Below are 18,836 nucleotides of genomic sequence, written 5' to 3'. Positions count from 1 at the left end.
AAAGGGATCTGGCACACAAGAAACTTGCCCAGATTACCCAGATTACTATTTTATGGGTAGAAATATGACTTTCAAACTGACTGTGGGGCAGGTTGCAAGCTGGTGTCAGAGAGATAAGAAACCATAATATAGCAGAGCCCAAAGACAGACATTTTTTGTAGCAATTTACTTTAAAATAAAGCAAATGGACTGTTGTCTCTCAGACAATGTCTGAGATTTGTCAAGCAACAACCCAGAGAGAGAGCACAAAGATTGATACAGATTTTTCTTAATAGTTTTTCAGGTATGACAAAGTTACAGGCAACTCCAGCAAAAAGGCTTCACATTTGGGACTTAAGAAAGAAGGACCCCTCAGAGTGACAGATGCAGTTATGCTGATGACAGAAGACTTTGTTTTTCCTGAACTGCTACTCTTCCTTTGGTGAGATGGCCTTAGCCATTACTTGGGGAATTGTTCCACATCAGAATTAGATGGTCCTGACAGATGATGGGCAGGATTTTGAGCAATTCACAGAAAATTCCAAGTCTGCATCCAGTCCCCACTAGATTCTATTCAACAAATAGGTAGGAAATGGCCTTACCTTAATGAGGAGAGCAGAATCAGATCTGACTGGTGCTTGTGGGATATCACCCAAGAACATGTTTAGCCACCTGCAAATACTCTTTCTGCATGAAATGAAGCAAGGAGAGCCTTTGGGATGTGTGTCAGGCTCTGTAGCCCAAGGAGCCAAGGGTTTGCAGAAGTTCACAGACACACAGCTAAACACAAAACAGGGCTGTGATTGCGGTCCCTGGGTTACCACCACTTCCTGAACACCACGGAATTCACACACACAATGAAAATCAGAAGCCAGAAACAACAGTTATTTCACATAAAATTGCTCCACAATCCCATGAGTGCAGGGTGTGTGCAAACAGACGTGCCTGCAGAAAGAATAGGCAGCACCTTCTGCAGCAGCCAGCAGGAGAGAAGGCAACAGGCTCTGGGCTTTTCTTCCATCCTGGAACAGCTCTGGCAGCACATGGAGATGGTAAGGCCACCAGGTGCTGGGGCACAACATTACCAGGAAAAACAGACTCCCATTCCCAATGAGAACTCATCTGATGGTGCCACAGTGACTACCAGTTACAGGGCAGAGCTCCTCAGAAGTTATTCAAACCCTGCTAAATGTTTGGCTGAAAGGTTTTGAGCTCACAAGCTATAGAAATGATTCTTCCATGTTTTGGGTGGGGAAGGAAGGTAGGATCTCAGGAACTGTGTCTTTAAGCAGCTTAGTTCTGGAGACAGGAAGTCTGGCAATGGGCTGCAGCAGTGCAGATTTTATTATGCAATTTCTTTTGGAACTAGTCCCTGAATAAAGGAGTTATCCATTAAGCACCTGCTTCACCCTTCCTCCTGAGCACCGCAAATGAAGGCCTCAGGAATCCTTTCAAGGGTCTACCTATCAGCTGGGGAGCAGGGAGCCATGCACTGAGGTCCAGACTGGGAATATTGATGTATTTGATATATAGGGTCTTTCAAAGAGTTTCTCTTCATTAAATCCTCTTACTCTGTTTGAGCTTGTTCCATGTTTGGCATTACCAGTGGGTGAGGCCATCCAAGTCTTGCAGTACTGACACCAAAGGGCTGTGGTACCCCAGGCTACTCTTAGGCCTTCAGGGTATTTAATCATAGCCCTCTTTCCAGGGGCAGTGGTAACAGCTAAGGTGTTCCTCTCCCTTCTGCCATTAAACCTGTGCTGTTCTGATCCCATGGCTGGGGCAGCTGGGGCCATCCTAAGGGGACGTTGCAGCACGGAGCAGCTGCAGGACACAGCAGCAGTAGGATCCTCCTCTGCCCCTACTGCCTGGGGTAAAGGATTCCCTCCCTCCAGAGCACCTCCTTTCCCTCCCACTCTGTCCCTGGGACTCAGCCCCGCTCTGACTTCACCGATGTGGAAAGCCTGGCACAGGCTGTAAAGACAGAGGATCTCTCCCAGCTAATCATGGCCTCCATACATCCTCTACTTTTCTCCCCATTCCCAACAGTGGGCACATGGCATTTCCCTCAGGGGCACTGGCACAGCAGCTCCTGTCACAGCCCTGGGGCTGTCAGGGCCCTGGCTCAGTGGCTGTGTGGTCAGGGCTGCAGTACTGGTGTAACACAGTATGCTGCCCAGCACCAGGAACATCCTCTGGAGATGGGCAGAGCTGTGGGACTGCTCAGAATCTGTCCCCAGGGGTTAATCTCCATCCTGACTTTATCCCAGAGCTGCAGAGCTAGTGCTGTAGCAGGGAAGGGTGTCATGAGTGGAGCAAAGTGCTGCGGAGGGCTCCTGGTGTCAGCCACTCCAGCATATCCATAAGTGATGTAATTGTAGAACCAGACTCATTTGGGTTTGAGGGACTTTAAACACAGCTCATTCCACCTCCCTGCCACGGGCAGGGACACCTTCTACTAGCTCAGGTTGCCAGGCTGTAATGGCCAAAGAAAGCACAGAGAGTGATATAAGATGAAGCTCAAAATACACCAACCAAGCTCGTTACAAAGTTGAAGCAGGAGCCAGAAAAAGACACTGCTGTCCTTGGCTGCGCCTTAGAGTCTGATCTGACTCCCACCCCTCACCTCCAACAGCAAAACATTTTCCTTTAACCTGAACTGGGATGAATGCTTTATACCACAGTAAAATGCTGCTGGACAAGAGCTGCTGCTTTTACATCTGTGAGGCACCGAACCCTGTCCCACACAGAAACATCCTGAAACAGATGGGGACTCGGTGCTTTTGAAGGAAATTAAAGCAGACATAACCAGAGAGCCCTTACTTGTAACTAATGTAATACAGTGATAGAAGCAGAGGCCTGTCAGAGACCTCCACGTGATTACAGCCAGACCTCAGCAAGGACAGGCACCATGTAAATAAATACGGAATTTGCAAGTAAATGTAATGAAATTCATGTAAATGTAGAAGTAAATGTAATGAATTCGAGTTTTGCAGTAAACAAAAGGCAGACTTACTCTTTGCAAAGGAATCTGTCATTAGAGATCTCCTTTAAACCAATAAATTCTTGCTGTTGAATCCATCTCAGCTTATGGAGCTTGTCAACACATCCTTAGAATTGTGTCCAGCCTTCTCCAGCCTCTCCTCCCATTGTGGCTGCCCTTGGAGGACATTCCAACATGAAGGTGACGAAAACAGCCCCAAGCAACCAGCCTGGGTACAAGGAGCTCTGCTGCCACACACGTCACCAGGGCTTATACGACCTGATTCTCAGGTTGGGAACCAGTATGGAAATCCATGGAAGTATGTGAGCTCCGGCCTTCTAAACCTGTTTAGGGCTGGGAAGTCTGTCTAGACAGGGCAGAAAGTGTTTGTAGAGGGAGGCTGGGTTTGATGCTGGTGCCTGAGAGTGGGTCAGCTCTGATGGGATACTTGCCCTCATGTGTGGCTGCTCTGAGGGCATGAGGGCACTGAGAGAGAGCTTGGGAGGGGATGTTGTGAGGGGGATGTTGAGAGGGAACGTCCACAGTGACATTGAGAGGGGAAACTGCAGGGGGTGACTGAGAGGGGACACTCTGAGGGGAACATTGAGAGAGATCATCTCGGTGAGACTGAGAGTGGAAGTTGAGAGGTGACTGAGGGGAAACTGAGAAAGGAGACTGTGAGGGGGGCAATGAGAGGGGACATCCATGGTGAGACTGAGAAGGCAGACTGGAAATGTAACTGGGAGGGACTGATGGAGTCTGAGAGGGAAAACGGGACAACTGAGGGAGAGACTGAGGGGACATACATGGTGGAATTGAGAGATTGGGGTGGGGAGGGGAGAAAAGACTGTGAGGGGGCACTGAGCCATCCATGGTGGTTCTGAAAGGGGAGATTGTGGGGGTGACTGTGAAAGGACTGAGAGGGGTAGGGGGCATCATGGGGAGACTTGGGAGGGACACTGTGACATCTGAGGGGAGCCAGAGAGGGGACTTTGAGGGGGGAAGGCTGGTGAATGACTGAAGTGAGGGCTCTGAGGGGAGACTCTGAAGGGCCAATGAGCCGTCCATGGTGGGACTATGAGGGGAGGTTGTGGGGGTCACTATGAGGGGACTGAGGGGAAAAGGGGATTGTGGGGAGACTTGTCGGGGCCGCTGTGAGGGGAGCACTGAGACATGTCCGGTGGGACAGAGGGGAGAGTGCGGGGGACGCTGTGAGGAGGGAACAGACATCTGAGGGGAGTCGGAACAGTGTGAGGGGACAGCTCTGGGGTCCTGAGGGGGAGCCCCGACAGGAGCAAACAGGGAAGACCAAGGCGAGGACTTTGGGGGGAGGGGGGGGAAAGAAAAGCACTCTAAGGGGACTGAAGGAAGACTGTGAGGGACCACCGAGAGGAGGCACCTGAAACATCTGAGGGGAGACGGAGAGGGGACGCTGTGAGGGGGTGCTGCGGGGTGAGCCCCGACCGCAGCAAACAGGGGAGACCGAGGCGGTAGCGGAGGGCACCGAGGTGGGGCACGGCGGCGGAGAGCGAGCGCACGGCACTCCAGGCACGGTGTGTGGGGCGGGGTCGCCACTCAATCCCCCCCCGCCGTCCCCGAGCCCCTCAGCGGAGCAACTGAGGACGGCGCCGAGCGCTTCCGGCGCCGCGCGCGCCTTTCCGGCAGGGCGGGGCCGCGCCGCGAGCGCGGTGACGCAGCGCGCAGGCCCCGCCCCCGCCCCGCCCCCGAGGGCTCTGGAAAAGAGAAGAGAAAAAAAAACTTTTTTTTTTAATTGAGGAATCAACAGCCGCCATCTTGTCGCGGAGCCGGAGCGCGGCGCGGGCGGAGCGGGCCGGGCCGGGGCAGCGGGGCCGCCCCGCCGCCGCACGGGGCAGCCGCGCCGAGCGCCGCCGACGCGCACAGGGGGCTCGAGCCAGCGGGGCGCAGCCGCCCGGAGCCAACCGACCGCCGCCGCCGCCACCGGGAGCCGCCGCCGCCGCCGCGCCGCGCTCATTGTTTTGGGGCGTTTTTGGGGGGTCGGCGCGTTTTTCCGCTTTTTGGTGATTTTTTTCCTTTTTTTTTAATTTTTGTCCCCCCCCCCCCCCCCCCCCGCTCCCTTCTCTTCTCCTCCCCCCCCCTCCTCCCTCCCCTACCTCGGCCGCGGGCGGGCGGCGGGCGGGGGCCGGGGCGAAGCCGCCGCCGCGGAGGGGAGGGGACGGGGCGAGGCGAGGGGAGCGTGTGGGGGGGCGGAATGCGCCCCGAGTGACGGCCTGAGCCGCCATCCGGGCACCGCGGCGGGGGGAGCGCCCGGGAGGAGCGCGGCCGGCAGGGAGGGGGCGCTGGGCCCTTCGCTCCCCGCCCCGAGCCCTCCTCCCTGCGGCCTGCGGCGGCCCGGCATGGGGGAGCGGGGGCGGCCGGCCGGGCACTGAGCGGCGCTGTTGGGTTCCCGTGCGGCGGAGGAGCGGGGACAGCGAGCTCGGCCCCCCCCCGAGCACCCCCCGACAACGATCACCGGCTCCGCCGCTTCGGCCACCATGGCGGAGAACTTACTCGACGGGCCGCCCAACCCCAAGCGAGCCAAGCTCAACTCGCCGGGCTTCTCCGCCAGCGATAGCACAGGTAAGGCCGCGGGGGTGGCTCGGGCGGGGCTCTCCGGCGGTTCTCCCCCCGCACCCCCCCGCCTCTGCCGCCCCGCCGGAGGGGGGGCCCGGGGGGAGCGCCCGCCCTGCCGCGGTTCCTGGCGGGGGTGGGTTGGGCCTCCTGCAGTCGAAGTTACCGGGCGGGACCCGTACGCCAAGTACCGTCCCGGCTATAAATAGCGGTTGGAAAGGGACGTTTTTTGAGTTGGGTTTCCCTTCTTTTCCTCCATCATCTTTCTTTTTAGTGCCTGGGTTTGGGTGATGGGGGTGCGCAGGTGAGTGGGGTGCGGGTAGGGAAGGAGAAGGGCAAGGCGTGGGAAGCACCGACCGTCCTGCTTATTGTACGATCGCGGAAGGGTTCGGGGTGGAAGGGATCTTAAAGTCCGTCTTGTTCCATCTCCTGCAAGGGGAGAACCTTCCACTATCCCAGGTTGCTCCAGGCTCCGTCCAGCCTGGCCTTGGACACTTTCAGAGATGGGGCAGCCCCAGCTTCTCTGGGCACTCTGTGCCAGGGCCTCACTACCGTCAAAGGAAGGAATGTTTCCCCGATACTGAATCTAAATCTACCGTCCTTCAGCTTAAATCTGAAGGTGCCTTCTTGGAGGGGTAGTTGAGGTTTCTGTATACTCCTTAAACCCCACAGATTACCCACAAGTAATAGCGCTATACAGGCTTTTTCAGTGTGCCCCTGTGTGTAACACACTATGGAATAAAAACTCCTTAATAGCTTTTTAGTCGTATCATGATTTGGGTTGGAAAGTACCTTGAAGACCATGTAGTTCTACCCTTCAGTTAATAGTTTGTGCTTTTTTTTACCTCCCAACCTGTGACCGAAGTATTTAAGGCATTTGGCTTAAACTGTTTCAAGCATTTTTTCCTTTAAACCCCAAACGATTTGCAGATAATTGAAGTTGTGGGGTTGCTCGTATGCCGAAATGCCCGGCAGCCTGGCAGTCACTGCGACTTGTCTGTGTCGTGTAGTGTCTCTAGCGTGCCTTTTTCTTCGATTGTGATGGGTTTGTAGATAATAAAACGCATCGAAATATCTCGTTTCCAGCCAGCATGTGCTCGTTGTAAATACACACGTGTGTGCACAAGAGCATGTGTGCCTGGACCGGCCTCTCCCGGTGTTCCGACTCTTTCAATCCCTGAAAGAGTGGTTTCAGAAGAACATGAAGTCTGTTGGTCTTGAATTTCTTCTTTCAGAGATTAATGAATCTTGTGGAAGGGATAGTGATAAGTTAATCATGCTATGCCTGCTGTGTTTTCATAGACTGAAAAAAAATATTACTATAATTGAGCTGATAAATTCTGTGGGTTTTTTCGTCTTGCCCAATCTGCATTTGGCAACAGTTTACAGATGCTTCGGTCCTTTAGGGGTTTTTTATGGAAACCTTTTCTTCTCAGCCTGCAAATAAATGAAAAGAGCGAGAAAGAAACAGTATCGAATAAGAATTGTCAGGGAATATCTAGGTGAGGTCTTGTGATTGAGCCGTGTTAATCCCTTGTGTGGAAGCACTGGAATATATGGAAGGCTGATACACAAGTTGCTGCTAAATGCTCTTTGTAACTCAGGACAAATACAGTTTACAGTTATTAATTCTTCAGTGAGACATTTTAGACTCCTGGTAGCCAGTGTCTTGGTTTGTGTTTTGGTTTTTTTTTTTTTTCTTCTTTCTTTTTTGAAGTTCACTTGGGCTGTTCTGGAATGCTTCAGTCTTAATTACGTCCTGTTCAGCAAGTTCTCGTGTGTCTCGGGGAGCTCTGTGTGATGCTGGATGTGTGAACTCCAACATCTGCAGAAAGTTCTGCAGGGCTCAGGGGGCCGGGGGGCACTGGGATGGCAAACCCCAAGTTGTATTCTGGACAAATGTGTCCGTGGAGTTCTGTCATCTTCCTGGTGTTCCATAGACAAAAGTACCTGTCTGCCAAGGGTGTGAGTTATGTCTGTGTGCTTAAAGAGGGTTGTTTTTAGGAAAAGCACTTCTAGGTTTGTTGCCAGCAGCTAATGCTGCTTGTTGAGGGATCGCTGAAGGTTTCTGTGCATTGTGGCAGGCGATACAAAGTTTGAGTAGTGATTGCTGTCAAATGCCTGCTCCTGGAACTAAACCAGGCTGCTCCCTAGTGCTGGGGTTGAAATGGGAAAGTTCTGTTGCAACCTGGAAAGTGGCCTTTGTGATCGGGGGAGCCTGGGGAGATGGGTCTGAGGCCTTTGCCCTGGATGAGCAGTGAGTTGAGCAGAATTCTGTTCTGTTGAATGGCAATGCTAGCCCCACTCTGGTGGGTGCTGTGGCTGCCGTGAGGGGGACGTGCTTTCACAGCTGCCACCTTGGGCCTGGCTCTGCAGTTCGGCTCAAGCCTGCAAGTGCTCACACCCGAGGCTCTGATGGCAGGCCTGAACATTGGGCAGAAAGCAACTGCTCTTCCTCCTTGTTTATATTTCTCTTGATGCTTTGATGCGGTGATGTTAAGCAACTCCTTTTGTCAGGGTAAGTTTTAGCTGCCTTTAATCTTTCTGATAAAAATAGCTCCTCAGCTTACCGGGGCAAAGTTTGTGCCGTTGAAATTGGTCTGCTTACCTTCTGAAAATACAGCCTTTTCTGTTCAACCTAAGCAGCTAAATCCAGTGTCTGATCTTGCAGAAGGGCACAGAGATGAAAGGATAACAGAAGTGGGTGCTGTGACCATCGTTAAGTTTCATGATAGTCCCATTTTGCAGTTGCCCCGCTGCTCTTTGTATCAATAAGGAAGGTTAAGACTCCTGGCTGTTAACTTGGCTTGCCATTGCTGTGCTGTATTGAACGAGCTGACTCCTGTGGTAAAATGTCTGTGGGAAAGATTTTTCCTTGTCTAGCCAGGTAGGAGTAGTGCTTTTGTCTAATTACTGCTTTATTGGATACACAGGCATTTTCATACCTAAACATTTGTCTCCTCTGTGGCTGTTGTGAGACGTTCTCATCCAGCGCCGCAGAATAAACAAGGGACTCCTACAAAAAGTAGAATTACAGTAACTTTGCTTATGGCAGTGGGTTATTTCAGTGCTGAGCGTTGTGATTGTTTTGTACATTGCTGGCATTGGTCCTTCAGCAGAATATACAGAGGCCTGGCAGCGTTCTCAAGCTGGTCTGGGGCTGGTTGGGAAAAACGTGCCTGGATGGAGCAGCAGCACAACTGGAGGTGTTCAGGGACCCCTGGACTGTGGTCCCTTCTGCGGGTAGCTCGGTGAGGGTCTGGGTTTCACTGAAGTCATGCTTCTGTCTGCATTCATTGTGTTCCCTGCAGCTTCTGCTGCTGTGGTGCTGCACCAGTTCCAGGGACAACACGGTGTAATCTGGGCCAGAGCAGAGGTGTCCCTGAGGGCATCAGGAGTTAGATTCCTAAAGTAGGTGAAATTGGGAAGAAGGTGAGATGAGCAGCTTCCAAAGTCCATTAGAGTTCGGTTTTCACTTTACACTCCCTTGTGTAGGGGGTTTTGTTGACTTTTGATTTTTTTTTTTTCCCTCTGTACCTTCTAATCCTGCACAGATGAAGCTGCGTGGCTGCTGCTGCAAAAGCTGTGGGCCGAGCTCCCTGGTAGCTCCTGTTTTCTTCCCAGCCCATGTGTTGGCATCCAGGGCCCAGATTTTTACACTGGGGGAAGGCTGGCCCTGTTGCACGTGCCTCCCTACGTGCTGAGATAAGTAGATCTCTGGCTGACTCCCAGCCAGCCACAGAACTTCGCAGAAGGGAGTTCGTGTCGATGCGCAGCCTGATTTGATCCTGCTCTCCTGCCAAAAACCAGATAGGTGTATTGCAGTGGATTTAGCTTTTAGTTTGAAAAGAGGTGGACAAAAGGAAAGACAGCAAGGTTTTCTGAGCTTGTGTTCACATTCTTAGCAGAGGCTTCCGATGGAGTGACGTCTCGGTGATCTAAACCCAGATTTTGTTTGGGCACGTGAAAGCATTAGCATAGATGTTGTAAAGGGTTCATTCCTGTGTGGCTGAAAAGCTTCATGGAAGCCTGTGTAATCAGTCTGCTCTTGTTTTGTATGATACCTGCAAAACTTGAGTGTGAGCATGCAGAAATGTGTGTGCTGTGGCAGTAAGAATCACAGTTCCACACACGCTTCCTTATTCTCTCTCTGGAACAAGGAAAAGGATAATTTCGTTAAGTGAACACTCTCATTTATAAGCAGAAAATTTAGGGAAGAAATTAATTTTCTGAAAAGCTATAGGTGAAGGAGTGTGTATAGTTGTAATTATTCCGTGGGAATGCATTTTTTGTTTGCTTGGTTTTGTTTGTTTTGTGGTGCTTGTGCTCTAACTATCTGGGATGGGAAAAACGAGGTGGGATATTTCATGGCTATATTGTTTCTTGTGGAATACTTCGTAGTTATATTGTTTAAGACTCATGGAACCGTGAGGGTGGTGGATGGGAGAGGATGGTGCCGAGCAAGGTGTTTACTTTGAGCTAGAAATTTGATATAAACTGTTGGGGTTTTTTTCACCTGAAGTGACTGACCTGCATAACTTGATGCCAGCATCTGTGATCTGGGACAGGAGATTTGTGAGATTAGAAATGGGCTCGTTTATAGAGTTAGCACAGCTAATTCTTACCAGTTCCTGAGGCATTGCTGATAGCAGGGTACTGTGTACTTTCTCAATGTTTGTGGGCTTTTACAGGATTTTCCAAGGAGTTTGACACTCACATCTGTGTGGGATGGAAAGTTGATCTGCTACCCTGATCATATGTGACAATCCACAGTCATACCATTTTGCCCATTCCTTTGTTTTTTGATATTCATACTTTGATAATTGCACATGTACTGGGGACTTCAAACTTATTGCCCCTCCAGTGACTTAAGTGGGAAAATGCTGTCTTGTGCTGTGGCACAGAGCTGCTGGAGAAGCCCTGCCAGCAGCAGGCAGGAACAGAGGCTGTGTCTGTGCTCCAGAGATCTCTTGGTAGCTTGTGAAATGATTCCCAGTTTTCTGCTGCAGATTATTCACTTTCTGTTTTGGCTGGACATTGCTTGTTGTCATTGTCCCGTGCCATTAATTATTTCTACAACAACATGCTGTGCTTTTTTATTATACCTGCAGCTTCATGTTAAAAACCCTCACATATTCTTAGTGTTTCTCTTTATTAGATATTTTATTTACTGTTGCTACCTGCTAAGAGAAGAACATGAAAAAATCCCCTCACCCTGTTAACAAGATGCTGCAGGTTAATGTGAAATCAGGGTGAGGAGGTGGTTGAAAAACCCAGTTTGAAAAATTCTGGAGTTTGTTCTGATACAGTGAAAAAACATGAGGAATAACTTAGAAATCTGACACTTCCACCCTAATTTGGTTTACACTTTCAAAAATTTTTGCTTTGTAAATCTTCCTTTTAACATATGTGATGTTTTCCATCTGTCTTCTCAGATGTCTAAGATACAGAGAGAACCTAAATTTGTTTATTTGTAAAACTCTTTAATAAAGATGTTTCAATAAATACTGTTAAGTATTTTGCAGAATCATAAGTGTGAATTAAAAGAAAACTGCAACTTCTATTAGCAGTGATAATTATAACTGATAATCTAAATCTTTTAACATACTCTTCCTTTCCTGCTTTCTTATTTGCCACCATTGAGGAATAAGGATCTTATTAATGGCACTGGATAATACAGTATCTTTGGTTTGCAGTTTGTGTGTGGATATATTTTTATTTATACATCTGTAAGTCTGTAAAATAATCCTCCACTTTCATGTGGGTCACCTTTAGTGCTGTGAAAGCTTCCTTGGGAAGACAGCATGGGGAAAAGTAGTGACTGGATGACTGTTCCAGTCATTTTCCTGCTGTAGTTGGACACAGCAGAGACAGGAATCAGAGCTGGAGACCTTCTGCTACACAGTAAGAAGTAAAAGAGGATTAGATTAAAATAAAATATTAGATTAAATTATTTATAAAAATAAAACAACTTTTATTTATAATAATAAAAATTAGATTGCAGCCCCTGTCCCTGTGTGTGTCACCAGGAGAGCACGAGCTGCTCTCCTGCTCTGCCCAGCTTTGCCACTTTGCCACTACTTCAGTAGCTGGGTTAGTGGGTGTTGCTGATGACATCACTTCTGTGTCATCTCTTGTGTAGTGTCACCTCATGGAGAAAAGAGATGGGGAAATTACCAAGTGGCTTGAGTTGAGTAAGGACTGAGTGTGAGTCTGGTTTGGAATAGCTGTGAAGTTTTTTCCTAAGTTCATAAAGTCCCTAAAGGAAAGTATTAATGAGAATGGTTCAAAACAGCCTCATCTCACTGAAATCAGTGCTTTAAAGTAAAAGATTAATGGGGGAATTGTTTATGCTTTTTTATTATCAGTTACAGTTGGAAGCTTTTTTAGATATAAATATACAGAAATCATTAGTTTTAAGTGCCAGTCTGCTGTTGCTTCCTCATGTATGTTTGGTTTGTTTTGGGTTTTATGTCCTTGTACAGCTGAATTTGAGTTGCCAAGCAGAAGACAGTTAAATTTGGTATCAGAAATAGAGGAAAAGTGAAATTAAAAAGAATGGAGTATGTACTTCTGCAGCTTTTATACATCACAGAGGAGACCCCAGACTTGCCTGTTTCATAGTAATATTGCTTAGTGTTTTTTTCCTTGTTTCATAAAATTGCTTCAAGTAGATATTTATATATTTCACTCTTCCCAGAATAGGCCTGTTGTGTGGTTCTGTTGGAGAAGCTGTGTTAAGGTGGGAATTTTCATAGAAGGGCTCATGTAGCTGAAAGGAGCTCCTGAGCCAGAAGTGAGCTCGAGTTCTCACCACTGACACAGTCATTGTGGGGAGCATGAGGAACTGAACACTTCAAAACCTGAACCACCTGTGTTGGCATTGTGTTGGCAATATATTCACTAAGAGGTCTCTGGCCAGGGAGTGTCACAGCTAAAGTTTGTTTGTGAAGATAATTCATGTCCTTGTGTGTTATGTGCTGATTCCCTTTCCAGGTGGGCACTGAGGGTGGCACAGCCATAAGGGAAGCTGTGGGAGCCACCTCAAGGCAGGCACAAGCAGACACTGGCTTGGTACAGACTGTGCATTTCATGCTGATTTAAGCAAGTGCCCACTATTAATTACCAGACTCTCAGATGATTCTTTTTAAAAGGGTCATTCTGAACTTAAATGTTCTGTCAGCTGTTAAATTTGGGCAGAAGGCACAATGTGTGTGTTTGTGATAAGATGAGAAGGCAGTCTCACTTCTGTTAATGTCAATGTGCTCCAAGAACCTTAAAGTATTTAATCTTCATCAGGATGGTCTTGTGAATGAAAAGCTGATGTTCCCAGTGTGGTGTCTCCCAGTCCATATGCAGATTGCCTCTTCTTCCTTCTGTCTGGGTTTCTCTTCTTATGGTAAATAAATTTACTGAAGCCTTCTGGTCTGTAAGAGGGTTAGCCTGGTAGCCATGTGCCCTGGGACAGTAGCCATGTGTGTCTTCTGGATGCTGCTGGGTGGGATTTAGACTAATTCACTAGAGTAGACTTGGCAACTGTGTCAAAACAGTGAAGATACCTTCAGAAACAATTAAGAGGAAGAATGGTTTTGGAGAGGGGCAGAGCAAGGCAAAGGCAATCAATCCTTCATTTGCTATCTGATGTTTCTAAGAGCAGACCAGAGGGAGCACTCTTGTTGGGCTGCTTCTGCCATCCATTTTAGGGTTACCTTGGCTTTATTCTCCTCTGGCCTCTGGGAAGAGATTAGAGACTAGCTTCTTATCTGGATATTTTTCATATTTGCTTCTTTGTATAAACCTTGGTGCCAGGTGCAAGGGCCATTTAATGTGCTCTCGTATACTGCTTTGTAATTGATAGGGAAACATTCAAGTAATCTGTGATTTATTTTTATGAAAGGGTGGAATAATCCCTAAACCCACCAATTATTTCTGAAATAAACCAGTATCTCAGGTTTTTCTAGATTTTTTAATGCAGGTTGTGTTGTCACTAGAAGCACAGCAAAAGAGAAATGGTGGAGACAACTTGGACAAGAACAGCAGAGAGAACTTTGAGGTTATGGCACCATGACACAAAACACAGAAATGGAAAGAGAGTCTGGGGACTAAACCTGGTGTGACAAAGGAAGGATCTCAGTTTATACTACTGTCTTTTCATGGAGGTGAGGAGAATGGGGAGAGAACAGGTGGCTTTTCCTGTATCAGGTGGTAGTTATCACACCTTAGTGGTGGTATAAAGGTTGTAGATATGTGCATTTTCCCCATCCTGACTCGTGTGTCTGCTGCTGGTGGAGCTGGTGTCAGGAGCTGAGTCAGGAATACAGGTGGTATTGCAGAAGAGGTATAAGAGAACTGATTTTTTTTTTTCTATTTGTTACATGATTTGTTTGTTTGTGTAACAAGCTTCAGTTTTAAAAAGTCACTTAGTTGCTGAAGTCTTACCAGAATGGTTTGGGGGAGATATTAGGAGTTGTCTCTAAAATCCCAGCTACAGGAAAGCAAGAGAAGGCAAGTATTAAATCCATTTTCAAAAAGGGTTAAAAGACAATGCAGTCAGCTCCAGACTGTTCAGCCTGCTATCCATCACTGGGAAGGTCATGGAGGAGCTGGAGTGAGTTCAGTGAAGGGCTGGCTGCTCAGGAGATTGGGGGCTGGAGCTTGTGTGCTTTGAGAGGAGGTGGAGGGCTGGGCTGCAGGCAGACCTGATGTCTCTTCCATTGATTCCAACGAATTTTCTAGAGATAATTCCCAAGGATTCCAAAAGATAAGATTCATATCAACATATTTGAATTGTGACCAGTGCAATGACTTAGGAATGAGCAGACTGTATTCCTTTCTCATCCCAAGTGCAAGTAGTTGAAACAATCAGGCAGTAGAAATTTAGTTAAATATTCAGATCTCTTATAATTTGAGCCATAAATTGTTGAGACTCATCCAGATTCTCTATGTTGGATCTCTCATTCCTTCTCACCACCCTCCATCTAGCCATCAGGTTCTCCTTAACCCAGCCAGGTCCCTCATCACCATAATTCTCAATCTGGTTGTTAAACATTGTGTTTGGAAGGAGTGATGCTGCTCTGCTGAAAGTCAAGGTCAGATACATGTCAGTTCCCAAGCTTTCCATGTCTTGTTAGGGAAAGACACAAATCTAAAGTTTCCTTACTGGAAATTTTAGATTTTCCATGAACACATTGTTTAATTGTTCTAAAACATTAAATGCAATAATTGTCTTTTGTGAAACAAAATAAATTACAGAATCCTCAAACCTCAAAAGGAAGTTGGAGTGGATGTGGTAATTTCTGACTGTGCCACACAGTGTGGCTATTGAGGGGAGCTACCTGACAGTGAATTTTAGGGAATGGCTGGAGTTCTGAACTGTTGAGGCTTTGTCTGCTGGGGTCTGGCATGATTGAAAAAAGCCTTACAAAACAAAATTGGGCTCACTGAAATGTAACAGCTATGTTGGAATGAAAGAAGGGCATGGTGAAAATACTGCTTGTGTGCTGGACTTCAGTGTCTGCTCCGTGCCACGAGCAGTCAGTTTGTGACAGGAGAACTCCCAGTCACGTCTTAGGCAAAGATTATGCTGTGAAAAATGAAACTGAATTTGATAGTTCTCCTCCTGCTTGCTGTGAGATACATTTGAGATAATAAGTCACATAATGAAACACCTTAGGATGTTTGTCACCTCTCCTGGCTGAGCTAAAGGGGAAAAAATGGTGACATTGCATAAGTTAATTGATTGAATATGTATATTAGGGAAGTCTCCCGGTAACAGTCACAAGCAGTGGCACAGATGAGAATGTTCTGCCTTCAGGATGCAGCACAGTTTTGGGGTTTTTTCTTCTGAGAAGGCCTAGAAGGAAACAAAACATCTTTTTTTTTTTTTTTTTTTTTTTTTTTTTTAAATTCTGGTTGCTGAAAGTGTTGTCCAGGAAGGCAGAAAACTGTGAAATTTAAGCTCCTAAGACTGAAATTAGGAGAGAAAGTGTCTCAAGTGTGGTTATCTTCTATGTGTGAAAATAGCTGCTCAAAGAATGCAGAATGCTCAAATTGGAAAAAGGAGCCCTTTGGAAAGAGTGGGGGTGTGGTGCTTGCCTGGTGCTTTTCCTTGCCTTCCAGAAGATGTAATCTCTGGTTTTTTGGTGCTCTGCTGTTAAGAGGACATTTGGGTTTATGTGACAGAGGTAAGGAGAGGTGTGAGGTTTGGATCAGAGGTGCCGTGTTAGAGACAGGACATGACAAGGTGAATCTCCACAGCCTTAGTCAGCTCTGCTGCTTCCTGAGCACTGAATTAGAGCTATGTGCCTTATGGGTTTAGGGAATCTGTTCTCCTTTAAAATCCAGACCACTTGTCCTGCTCTGATGTGTGCTGGGTGTGTGACAGGCTTGAGGACAGAGCAGGTTAAGGCTTGGTGGGATTTCTCAGCAAAGGTGCTCCCTGACCATTGCTTCAGGTGAATGCATGTAAGGAAAGGCAAAGGCATCCTTTGGTTTTTAGCCTCTTGGTAGCTGCCTTTGAGAAATAGTTGTAGCATTGAGAATGGGATCAATTCTATTCTTCTTGTGAGGATGGAGGCACTGCAGTTGCTTTTCATTTCTCTGTCGGTAGAAGTGGGCTGTGTTCTTATTATGGCAGATTTTTATATGTGTGTAAATATATTTATTCTTTTTATAACTGCCAAGACAATCTCTTATCTTTATGGATTTGTTGCAGACATGCTCAAGTAGATTTTTGTTTTCTGTTGTATTTTATAACCGTTGTAAAATGTGCCTTGTGTTGCTGTTTTTAATGTGCATGACTCTGATGAAATATAAAAGAAGATGATTAATCATTGCATGAACAATTGAATTCTTGGTGAATTTTTACAGGACCATTGTGTTAAGTTGTTTACCTGCTTTTTATTTTCCTGCTGGCAGAGCTGTACATTTTCCATGTCTAACCTTAATGTACAGCCTTCTTACAGGAGCTTAGCAGTGGTAGATTACTTCAGGTTTTAAGTGGCAATATTCCCAAATGCTTTCTTCACTTTTTTTTGTAAACTGCAAAAACATTTCCAGTTCTTGGCGCTGGCAAGACTCAGAGAGTCCAGCCAGCCAAGCAAAAAAACAAATTGAGCATTTATATTCCAGCATCCCATTTTGAAATAGAGCTGGAAAGAACTACTCTTTAAGCCACAGCAACATCTTCCCCCTTCATATTTTGTCTCTTCTCCTCTGCCCCTATCCCTGCACTCACACATCTGTTGTCCATGAAATATGAACAATTTTGGTGCAGAAGCTTGGAAGAACACCTTTTTGTGGGATTTACAGAAGTTGTGTGAGCAAGCACTGTAAAACCTTGAACTTGGGGAGAGCTGGGGTGGTGAGAGCAGTTTAACAAAGACCAAGCCTCAACCCTGGCCCCATGTACCACCCTTGGCTTTGGTCAGGCTCCAGCTGCAGCCACCACCAGTGGCAGAACCTCCAGAGCCTCCCAGCATCCTGGACTCAAATAGGGAAGTCTTGGAAGAAGGAAAGAAGAACCAAAATGTATAGGAAGTGGCAGATCGCAGCATGGTTAGTGTGGAGTGGTTGTGTGGGAAAGAGGAGGAGAGATGAAGTGATCATGGAGTCAGAGGTACAGCAGGAATTTTTGTAGAAGACAGGCAGGAAAGATGAGCTAAAGACTTGAAAGGAAAGGCAGCAAGTAAGAGAAATTAAAAATACTTTAATGAACCTTGCTAAATGAAATGTTAGCTTGTTCCTTGCCTGCTTGGAAGGGAGCAGGGGTCTGTTCTGAGCAGGGTGTATTTGTCACGGCAGACATCGTGCAGTCCTGGAGGGATTATTGACTTCAGTAGGGGATGATGGCATCCTGTGGATCTCTGAAGGACAGGGTGCTTTGAGCACCTCAAAACAGCCAGAATTTAATGTTTTTGTCTTTGTTTACTGTGCCTGTTTGTGTAATGCACTAATCATTACAAGTCTGGCCGTTTTTATTAATTTTTCTTCAGTTAGGTTGAATTGGAAATGCACATGCTGATGAAATGCATGATATTAAAGTGTACTGAGATGGCTTGGTGATGCATCTGTGCTTTGTGATGCAGCTTGTGTTGCTTGAGGTTTGTTGTTTCTTTTCAATGTACCATCTTACATCATTTTTGCAGCCTGGGTCTTGCACCATCTTTTTGTGGTTGTAGGGTGAATTAAACTTTAAAACAATGAAGCTTTTGGAATATCTTTCTTTAGTAAAGATCTCTTCTTTGCTCTAACTTGGGAAAAATGTGGCTTGTTGCTCAGTGTGAAGGACTGGGGTTTGTCGGGCTGGCTTGGGGAGCAAAATAAAGTTTTCACACATTTATGTTACTGTGAGAAGTGATTGTTTTAATTCACATCCTTGGACTGGAAAACTCTTCCAAGATGTGTTGAATGTTTGAACAGCTATGCTGGTGTATTGAGACTGGTCTCCTTAGATGTTTATAAATATTGCTGTATGTGCCTGTCCTTATGTCTTTAAATACAGAACTTTTATTTTCACTTGGAAGTACCTACACACAGTGAAGTAACATTCTGATTTTTAGTTACATACTAAAATAACCTTGTTACACAGATGCTGCTTGTCGTGTGCAATAAAATATTTTAGTGAACCTGAGTTGGTCCCTTAAAGGAAAAAAAAAAAGCCCCACTACTTTTTTTATTAGACTGAATGTTGCAGCCAGGCAGAGCTGTTCCTTCAAGTGGCTTAATGAAGATTTGATTGATTTATTTTGCTCATCTGGAGAGTGTGTGGATTACCTCTGTCAATATTGGGCATGATAAATGAGGGCTGGGCACTTACAGAGCAATTTGAATTATTTGAGCTGTTCAGGAATTGAGCAGTGACTCGATTCCAGAGGCATTACAAGGAGAAAATGCTGAGTGCCTTTCAGGATCTTCTGAGGTAGCAGATCATGGTACAAATCAATGACTAGAAACTGATCTTGAATGTCTTTATATGAGAGACTGGGATCAAACTGCTGAGCAAATCATTGTTGTTCTTTGGTGAAGTTTTGAACCAGTGCTGGAAGATGTTCTTTGGCCATGTGCACACATAAATGACAGGGTTGAGGTAGAATTGCTGGGTGAAATGTGGTGGCTTGGGATTACAGAGGAGGTTGGAAAAGGTGATGTAATTGCTCTTTTGGGAGACTAAATCAATAGGAAAAAAATCTGTTGTTATTTCTGCCTTCATCTTTTAGCCAAAACAAGGGAAATGTAAGCATTAGATTAGATCATTGTATTCATGCCACCTTAGTTTTCTTAAGCT

General features: G+C 46.6%; 1 protein-coding gene across 9 annotated transcripts in view; it reads left to right on the top strand.

Moving 5' to 3' along the window:
* Positions 1 to 4,794: 4,794 nt before the first annotated feature.
* The window catches only part of CREBBP (CREB binding protein), a 95,369-nt gene continuing 81,327 nt past the window's right edge, over positions 4,795 to 18,836 (top strand). For 7 of the 9 annotated variants that reach the window (XM_056503016.1, XM_056503020.1, XM_056503015.1 and 4 more), the window contains exon 1: positions 4,795 to 5,560. In XM_056503016.1, coding sequence (XP_056358991.1) covers positions 5,476 to 5,560 — 85 coding nt within the window. In that variant the 5' untranslated portion in view covers positions 4,795 to 5,475. The remainder of the gene's footprint in view (positions 5,561 to 18,836) is intronic. The other 2 variants (XM_056503022.1, XM_056503021.1) reach the window with 1 other exon arrangement.

Source organism: Oenanthe melanoleuca, chromosome 14, assembly GCF_029582105.1.
Source record: "Oenanthe melanoleuca isolate GR-GAL-2019-014 chromosome 14, OMel1.0, whole genome shotgun sequence".
Taxonomy (NCBI): domain Eukaryota; kingdom Metazoa; phylum Chordata; class Aves; order Passeriformes; family Muscicapidae; genus Oenanthe; species Oenanthe melanoleuca.
The sequence above is the reverse complement of the archived record's forward strand: the minus strand, read 5'-3'. Positions and strand labels throughout refer to the sequence as shown.